This window comes from Lycium barbarum, chromosome 9, assembly GCF_019175385.1.
Source record: "Lycium barbarum isolate Lr01 chromosome 9, ASM1917538v2, whole genome shotgun sequence".
Classification (NCBI taxonomy): domain Eukaryota; kingdom Viridiplantae; phylum Streptophyta; class Magnoliopsida; order Solanales; family Solanaceae; genus Lycium; species Lycium barbarum.
Genome location: NC_083345.1, coordinates 37683793 through 37693787, shown reverse-complemented (window position 1 = coordinate 37693787; position 9995 = coordinate 37683793). Strand labels below are relative to the sequence as shown.

The 9995-nt window shown below is 34.5% G+C and overlaps 1 protein-coding gene across 1 annotated transcript; it reads left to right on the top strand.

Annotated features, from left to right (window-relative positions):
- The first annotated feature begins 1958 nt into the window (after positions 1–1958).
- On the top strand, positions 1959–3822 carry LOC132611326 (adenine/guanine permease AZG1). Its single transcript, XM_060325756.1, has one exon. The coding sequence runs from the start codon at positions 2062–2064 to the stop codon at positions 3787–3789; it is 1728 nt and encodes a 575-aa protein (XP_060181739.1). The 5' UTR covers positions 1959–2061; the 3' UTR covers positions 3790–3822.
- The last annotated feature ends 6173 nt before the right edge of the window (positions 3823–9995 follow it).

The window sequence follows — 9995 nt, the reverse complement described above, 5'->3', positions numbered from 1 at the left end:
ACCTGAGTGATCTTCTATATTCTTTTTTGCTACGTCATTAAGTTGTGCTGGAAGTAAACTTTTAGCTAAGACGATTTTGCAGGTGAATTAGTACAATAATAGATAACTTGTGTACGACAGAATAAAGAAAGATGAATTCTTACGCAAATTTCCAAACTCGTTAATTCTCCTATTTTCAAAAGAAAACAAACGTATACCTCTCATCTTCAACGTCATGCCTGTTGTATTTTCGCCCAAATTTTGATACGGCTATGCAAGTTCTATCAGTTATACAGCAACTTGACTTTACTCCGTCTATCCTAATTTGCGTGGCCTTCGATTTTGAGACTCAAATATTGACTTTGACTAACATTTTAAAATATAATTTTTTTTATCATATTGATATTAGAAAAATTATAACTTATACTATAGTTTTTTAATATCTAAATTTTAATTTTAAAATATTGAGATTATCTAATCCAAATTTAATTGCAAAGGTTAGTTAACTTGACTCTTAAAAGCGAAATATGTCACATAAATTAGGACATGAGGAGTTTAAATTTAGTATTAAACGACTTTATTTTTATATTTTTTTGAAGAAAAAAAAAAGCATAATGGTTTTGGCGTTTTGGAGATTCCATTGGGTCAAAACTGTAAATTCATGCATTTTTCCAATTTTCAGGTTTTGACTTAAAAGAAAAAAAAAGGAAAAAAGGTTTGAGATTCTTTTACACTAAAATGAAGATACCCCACCTCATCTGCAGCCGAATCTCTCTCCAACTCTTATTCCCAACTGGGACTTCTCCTAGTTCCTCTTCCCTGCAAAAAGACAAACCGTACCCCTTAACAGTACTTAAATAAACTTTAAACATAATTTTGGGAAAAAAATATTCCATTAATTAAATTATGAGAAAACAAATTTTAAAAAAACTTCCTGTCTAATTTATGTGGCACAGTTTGGATGTTAAAACTCAAATCTTTATGTTTTGATCGTGTATTCGGAGAATACTTACAATTTTTTGAAATAAAATTTAAATATCTCGAAACTGCTAAAAAGTACTCCCTCCAACATTATTTAAGTGTATTACTTTCCCTTTTTGTCGGCCCAAAAAAATTGTCTCTTTCTATATTTAGTAAGTTGACAATTCAAACATCCTACACGTTGATTTTATAATCACAAGATTCAAAAGACATTTTCGCATATTAGACACATCTTTAATTTAGGAACAATGATTCAAAAGTATTTCTTTATTTGTTAAAGTTCGTGCCTAGTCAAACTAAGAAATTTAAATTAAACGGCGGGAGTACTATAAATCACAATATTAATAATTTCAAATATTTAAAAGACATAAAAATAACAATAAAATAAAGCTGATTAAATCTCCAAATCCTTAAGGAGCCGTTTGGACATGTAATTTGGATATCTTAAGTTATATTTTCTCTTATAGACATAAAAACTCACAAGTTGTGAAAACTATCAAAACATTCTCAATTCTTGTACAATCTTAAAAAATGAGCAAGTAATAGTTCATGACAAAATTAATAAGCTACTAGAAGACCTTTCTAAAAAATACCACATCAATTGATCAAGCTTTAGTTCAATGAAAACGACAATTTAACATAAATAGTAATGTAACTACTCTTTAATATAAACCTCAGACATAAATAAAAGTTAGTGGTAGTTAATGAGATTGGTAAATGACTGGTGGGAGTAATTATTAAAAATATCTACCAACTTATTGATCTTTTCTATAAAATATAAACTTATGAGTCAAGTCTTATATTTAAAAAATTTTAAAACATGATTTGAAACCCAAATCATGCCTTTTGGATGATATGGGGTTTCAAACATAATTTGAAACCATGATATGAAATGTATGTCCAAATGGTGATTTCATCTCATTATTTCAAACCGCATGTTCAAAGTCCTACATACCACAAACGCAAAGGAGTATAAACTTAGTCATCCTCATATATAAAGGGGTGGCTATCCTTTTGATCCAAAAAATAAAAAGTAGAAGCCCCATACTCCACCTTTCTTTTCACACTAACAAAGTTATATCACAAACTTCACGACCCACCATGGACGTGGAGTCTGCGATACCACAACCACCATCGAACGGTGGACAATCTACGATAACCCGTCTGAATGACTACGTGGCACAAAGTAGAGTCGGCAAGCGTTTCAAACTCAAAGAACGTAACACAAATTTCACCACTGAGCTTCGTGCTGGTACCACTACCTTCTTAACCATGGCGTATATATTAGCCGTTAACGCTTCTATTTTATCGGACTCGGGCGGTACTTGTTCCGTTTCTGATTGTATTCCGTTATGTTCCGACCCTACTGTCTCACCTATCAACTGCCCCAACAACCCTAATCTCCGTTTAATAACTCCTGATGCTTCATGTAAATTTGAACCTGTTAACCCTGGTTACGCTTCTTGTCTTGAGAAAACCCGTAAAGACTTGATTGTAGCAACGGTTGCTTCTTCTCTTATCGGGTGTGTTATTATGGGTGTTTTAGCAAATTTGCCATTGGCATTAGCTCCTGGAATGGGTACTAATGCTTACTTTGCTTACACGGTTGTCGGTTTTCATGGTTCTGGAAGTGTGTCCTATCAAAGCGCATTAGCTGCGGTTTTCATTGAAGGGATTCTCTTTTTACTCATATCCGCTATTGGTTTACGGGCTAAGCTAGCTAAGCTGATACCCAAACCAGTACGAATATCCTCCGGTGCCGGTATTGGACTTTTTCTTGCTTTCATTGGGCTACAAAATAATCAAGGTATTGGTCTTATTGGTTACAGTCCATCAACACTGATAACACTTGCAGGCTGCCCGAGATCATCTCGGGCAGGTGTAGCTCCGGTAATGGCTGCCGTTAATGGAACCATGACACTCATCCCTGGCGGCACTGTTTCTGGTGATATTTTATGTTTGCATGATCGTATGGAAAGTCCAACACTTTGGCTAGGTATAGTGGGGTTCGTTATAATATCTTATTGTTTGTCTAAAAACATTAAAGGTGCAATGATTTATGGGATCATCTTCGTAACGGCTATTTCTTGGTTTAGAAATACTAAAGTTACTGCCTTTCCTAACACTCAATCAGGGGATTCCGCGTTTGAATATTTCAAGAAAGTTGTGGATGTTCACAAAATAGAGAGCACAGCAGGGGCTTTGAGTTTTAAAAGTATAGGTAAAGGTTATTTTTGGGAAGCTTTGATAACATTTTTATACGTAGATATATTAGATACTACTGGAACTTTGTATTCAATGGCACGTTTTGCCGGTTTCGCTGACGATAACGGTGATTTCGAAGGGCAATATTTTGCCTTCATGTCAGATGCATCAGCTATTGTGATTGGATCACTGTTAGGGACGTCACCAGTAACGGCGTTTATCGAATCGTCAACGGGTATAAAGGAAGGAGGAAGAACAGGTATGACGGCGTTAACGGCAGCAGGGTATTTTTTCCTAGCGTTTTTTTTCACGCCGTTATTGGCGTCTATACCGGCTTGGGCCGTTGGGCCGCCTTTAATACTGGTTGGAGTGATGATGATGAAGTCTGTGGTGGAAGTGGAGTGGGATGACATGAGGCAAGCGATACCGGCTTTTATGACCTTAATTCTAACGCCGTTAACTTATTCAATTGCTTATGGTTTGATCGGTGGAATTGGGTGTTACATTGTTTTGCATTTAGGGGATTGGAGTATGGGGTGGTTGAGGAAATTTGGGGTAATTAAGGGGTCAACAAGTAATATAATTGTTTTAGATAATGACGTTAAGGAGATTAGAAATATTTAATTGAATAAAGCATATATTTGAGTTGATTGATTACAGATGGCTTATATTTGTCTTTAAGCAGTTTCCTTTTTAGAGTGGTTGAGTTGCTATTTTAATTTCGGAAAAGGGCCAAATATAAACAAATTGCTTAAAGTTCAATGTGTAAATTTTAAAGGAATTTCCTATAAATAGAAATTAAAAAAAAAATGTCATTATTCTCGATTTTGGTAACGTTATGGGGGTATTTGATATCTCCTCCTTGACAAGACATGATATTGTGATCGCTATATTTAAGTCTGGTACCATAGTGTTCCGTAAACCTGGCAAACGGGTAGACCCGGCCCGGAACTGGCACTGGTTTGTCCAACTGGTCAGTTGCCGGGTAAAAAATCGTTTATGGCCAACTGTTACCGGTTAATCGGAGCCGGTTAGCCGGTTGGATTTTTACATCCCCTAACCGACCCGAGTTGATTTCAAAAAACCGGTTAGCCGGTTGGGCAACGGCTATATATATATATATATATATATATTGCTTAAATCCGGATTTTACACATAAATTAACACTATAGTTTATTAGTTTGTATATATATATATATATATATATATATATATATATATATATATATATATATATATATATACCTATGGTTATAAGTATTAAGAAACTCAAGATTGTATATTATAAGTGTAGTATATGTAATATAGATTGCATACTTTTTATTTTCAAGTATATATATGTGTGTGTGTGTGTTTTTAAGTTGTATGGATTATAACTTAAGTTTATATACTTACTAACAACTTATGGTTATTATAAAATTCAAGATTGTTTTTTCTAAGTATATACTTTCTATTTTATAACTTACGTATATGTATATTATAAGTATATTCTAAGTATATTGTAGGTATATATGTTTAAGTTATATGTATTATAACTAAATTTTATATTTACTAATAGCTCATGAGTATTATAAAATTCAAGATTGTATATTTATAAATATATATAGTTATAACTTTCTATTTTATAATTTAAGTAGATGTATATTATAAGTATATTCTAAGTATATTATAGGTATATTCCTAACTTAATATAAGTAATATGTACTTGAATACTTGTAAGAATATGAACACAGGTAAATAGAAGAAAGCTCAATGAGCCATATATTTTATTCATTAATGGATAATATTTATTTGCAAGTTGTGATTTTTTTTAACTTGCAAATAATACATGAGTTGCAACTAAGTAGTACAAGAATAAAATCACATTGTAGCAACCATTTCGGTAACAACTGCCATATCATATTCATCCATTGGGATATCTTCTATGTCTTCAATTTGGTCTTCTTCACTTGCTATTAAAACTTCAATCTCTTCCTCTTCGCCTTCCACCGCCGCTCCGATCTAATTCAATCGCGAATGCAAACTAGTACATGCAAGCTAAATCCGGATAAGGAGTGTCTATGGTCTCCAATTTGTTGTCTTCCTTGGCTAAATGCACTTTCCGAGGCCATGGTTGATATTTGAACATTAAGGATATCCCGAGCCATTCTTGCAAGTATCGGATAACTGGCCTTGTATTTCTTCCCCCATGCTAAGACATCCACTTTGTCGCTCATTTCCACCGTTGGCTGCTTCAAATAAAAGTGAAGTTCATCAAAGTTTGCACTATTACTAGAAGGAGTAGTTATTTTACTCCAAATTCCTAAAATAGACATGCCCTGTTTTTTAGTTTGAGAAGTAGAAGTAGTAGGGCGTGGAGCAACGAGTGTAGCATTTTCTTCCAACCATTGTTTTAAAAGGCAGTGTCAGGACTCGCCCCGGGGCTCGCCTCGGGGCGGGGCAGGGCAGTGGCAAAACGCCCTGGGGCTAACGTGCGGGGCTTAGTTCCTATGAGGCTTACGTCCTAAGCGCCCATCCGTTCTCCTTAAACACGCCTAACGCCCAGGGCTCGCCTAACAGTTCTTACACAAATTATATTTTAAATTCCTTAATTAAATAATGATACTTAATAGTTTTTCATCTATAGAAATAGAAGATTGGGTGTAACTCATATAACAAGTCGTAGTAGTGGATATTTACTATTTGAGAAGGTCGTGAGGGTGAATATCACTTATTTTTTTTAAAAAACACACATAGCGGAATTGTACATTTTCACTTGTCATTGGTCATAGGTCCTATGTATCAGAATTATCATATAATTTTATTTTTTGTTCATGAAGAAGTTATGTTTTAATTGTAATATTGATAAATTTTATTGATTATGCTTATAGGGAGATAAAATGAATAGTATGATAGTAATAGTGTTTTAAGAAACTGTGTTTTTTTCCATGTTTGAAAGTTAAAATGTTAGAATTGTTTTGCATTTCATAATAGCTTTTATTTCATTGTATTGTTTATACTTGTAAAATTATGTTATATATAATTATAAGTTATAAGCGGTGTATAATGGGCTTTGATCATTTTTTTTTGTGAGGATCAAGCGCGCGCCCGCGCTCACACACACACACACACATATATATTTCATTTATTTACAGTTTTCTTTTATTTTTTTATGTAATTTTACCTATTTAAAAATATTTATTGTAATTATATTATTTTAAGAAATACTAAAATTTAAATACCCATGGGGCTTACGCCCCGTGCCTCGAGGCTTACGCCTCGTCGAGGCGTATGTAAAACGCCCCGCCTTACGCCCCCGCCTTTTAAAACACTGCTTCCAACTTAAAATAATGTGTAAAAACCTTTTTAAGCTCAAAATCTACCACTTTCTTGACCTCAAATAAAGATGGTTCCTCGATAGTAATATCTAAAAACAATAAATTTTTCTAACTAACTCAACGGTAAAACAAGTTTTAAGACAAGGATTTAGAATAGAACCCAATATAAATAAAGTTGGGATGGGAAAATAATACTTCTTAATTTTTTCCTTCATACTATGAATAGCCGCTTGATAACCCGGTTTTTCCCTATACTCATATAAAACTCTAGTTATTCGGCTAAGTATGCTAAAATTCCGGTAACCGCGAGATAGAATTGTCTAGAAAAAGCAAGAGTAGCATTATAAATTTTTTCTAAAAGTCCTAAACATTCACAACATCTTCCCAATCAGAATTACTACCACTCACTCATCTCCTCATTGTGATTGTTGTGAGTATTTTGTATGGGAACCCTATAATCATATGCTTGTTGCAACATAATGTAAGTGTAGTTCCAACTAGTTTCAACTTTAACTTGAATTTTCTTAGGTGTAAGACCAACACTAACACATTGAATCTTAAAATCTCTAATTTTAGCCCTATTGGCATTACAAAAAAGAAAAGCAACCGCATATCTAACCTTTTGGATAGGATCATCAAATAACTTAAGACCATCTTTAACAATCAAGTTTAAAATGTGACAACTACATCTCAAATGGAAAATATTTTCTCGTGGAGGGTTTAATTCCTTTCTTATAAGGCCAACAGCCGATGTGTTGTTAGAAGCATTATCTAAAGCAATACAAAGTGTTTTTTTGTAAATGTTAAAAAGGTTCATAGTAGTTGTTATTCCCTTCGCTAAAAATTTATCGTCATGACGACCCTTCCCTTCATCATATATATAAGCTATAATTCTTTTTTGCACCACCCAACTATCATCTATCCAATGACATGTAAGAGCAAAAAAAATCTAACTTATTAACACTAAGACCAAGATCGGCGGTAAGGGAAACATTACAATTTAAACAATTAAGTACACGGCGCAAATAAAATCTATACTGTTTATATAAATCAATAATATCTGCTCTACAAGTACTTCTAGGAATACCCTCAAACATCGAATTATAACTACATTGAATATAAGTAATATAATCCGGTCTCGAAGGAAAGGAAAATGATAAAGCATCATAAGCTACCATTTTAGCTATCTCTATACAGTCTTCCTTCTTGTTGTAACTAAAAAAAAATTCGGTATGTGGATCTATTGTTTTTTGAATACCCTCGGAATTCGTTCGCTCCCCAAACATCCTTATGTTTTGCTGCTAAATGACTCGATAGTGAACCCGTTCCCCCATCCTTATTGTTCCTACACCTGAATTGAAATGTTTTATTACATATAATACATGTGACTATTTCTTTCTCCCTATCTTTAGTCATGTAATTTCAAACTTTAGAGGTTGGCTTACGAGCAGGTTTTGGCGGTGCATCTTGTGTTTGTGATTGTTATGCTTGTGTATCTCCTATCGGATGTTCCGGTGATTGTGTTTCATCATCATTAACTTGATGAAAGGTTGGGCCAAATCGGTGTTCCATTACATCGCTATCTAAAATTGAATTATTTTCACTAATGTCATAACCTATATTAGGTGTTTCACCCACAAATGTTTCATCCATATTCCCCCTCCCCCTACCACTACTACTACTACCACCAAAGAAGCCTCGTCTCTTCATAATTAAATAGCAAGAAATTAAATCGCAAGCAAATAAATCACAAGAAAATTAATTGCAAGAAATTAAATTGCGAAAATTAAAGGTAGAGTTGGAACGAAGGTACCAAATTGCCGGAATAAATTTTGATAATACAAACGTTTAATTGAAGGCGGCTAGAATTGCAAATCTACCAAAGCTTTGATGCTACTTCGGATAGTTGCAAAATCGCCAACTCCCCCAACACTTTGTTTGTATAATTGAAAAATATAAAATTAAAACTTGAAAGAAACTTTATAGTGTATAATTGAGAGAAAGTGTAATTTTAAAGTGCCTAGTTGTTGCAAAATAACTACAAATTGAGGAAAAGTGTAGAGAGAATTGATGTGGATGAAAATAAAATGGGGAGGGATTAAAGTGTTAAAAATAAAAGTTAGGGGGGGGGGGGGGAGGAAGGGGGGCACTCCACCAAAATTTGGCCGTTGCCAATGGCCATTTCTGCAAACTGGTCCATTGGGTAATGACCCATAACAGCTAGTTTGGCTGAATTTAAAAAAAAAAAATCGGGGGCCAACCGGATCCACCGGTCTCATTTTGGCCAACCAGTAACTGGCTCATCTCAAACAGGTACCCGTCAATCGGGAAGCATAAATCCGGGTCCGAGGCTGGTTTATCAATCACTCGTTACAACCGGTTCAATCGGCCCGGTTGACAGGTTTAGTTTTACGATATCCTCAACCATTATGGTGACTTCATCTTTAGCTTGCAAGTTGTCTGACGATATTTTTACGGGAAAAGGATACTGTGTGACCATCAAAAAATTTAATTGCCTAAGTTCGAAAAATTGCGTGGATTGTCCTTCATATGGGCTGATCTTTAATTTTTGCCTCGCAAATCGGTGGTCTTTAATTTTTGCCCCTACTTCTCATTTAATGAATTTTTTTGGGCCAAAGTATCCTTATTCACTAGTCTATGAAACCAGAGATTCGGGTAAAAACCCCAGCAGAGGCAAAAACAAACATTTTCGCAAGACAAAATTTTGTAGCAAAGTTATACCTTAAAGCCTAACTTCTGTAGAATCCTACATAACTATACCGGACAAGGGGTAAAGCTATGCCGAAGAAATAACTTATAGAAACTATGTCTTAACTCATAGTTCTGTAGGATAACTTAATTTCTACAGAAGCCTTAAGGCATAACTTTATCCCGAATAGGCATAGTTTGCTATAAAACCTTACCTTATGAGTTTTGTTTTTTACTTTGCTGTGTTTCTACAGAAGTTAGGCATAACTTCTGCCCAAATAGACATAATTTGCTACGAAATTCTGTCTTGCGATTTTTTTTAATACTCTGCTGGGGTTCGAACCCAGAATTTCAGGAGTATTTTCCGCCACTTAAAGTGTCAAAGGGCAAAAATTAAAGACCAGCAATTTGAGGGGTAAAAATTAAAGACCACCCACGAAATAGGGCATTTGTGCGAATGACCCATTTTTTTACCTTAATGTCGCGAAATGGACTTCGGTCCAAAATGCTGACAACCGCTAGCCCAGCGGTCCAATAACTACAAGAGATCAGACTTTTTTGTGGCGACTAAAGTCGATGCAAATGATCAAAAAGTCACCACTAAAGGTAGCGCATGTACTGCTGTTGCTAAAGGTTTTTTGTGACGACTCCAGGGGGTCACCACAAGAACTACACATTTTGTGGCGACTAAGCTTGCCACAAAAAAGAAACAAATATGAGACGAAAAAATTCATATTGAGCCTTCAATAAATAACCCAAACATGTATAATATGTGTATAATTAGTAAGTATACATTGACTGTGC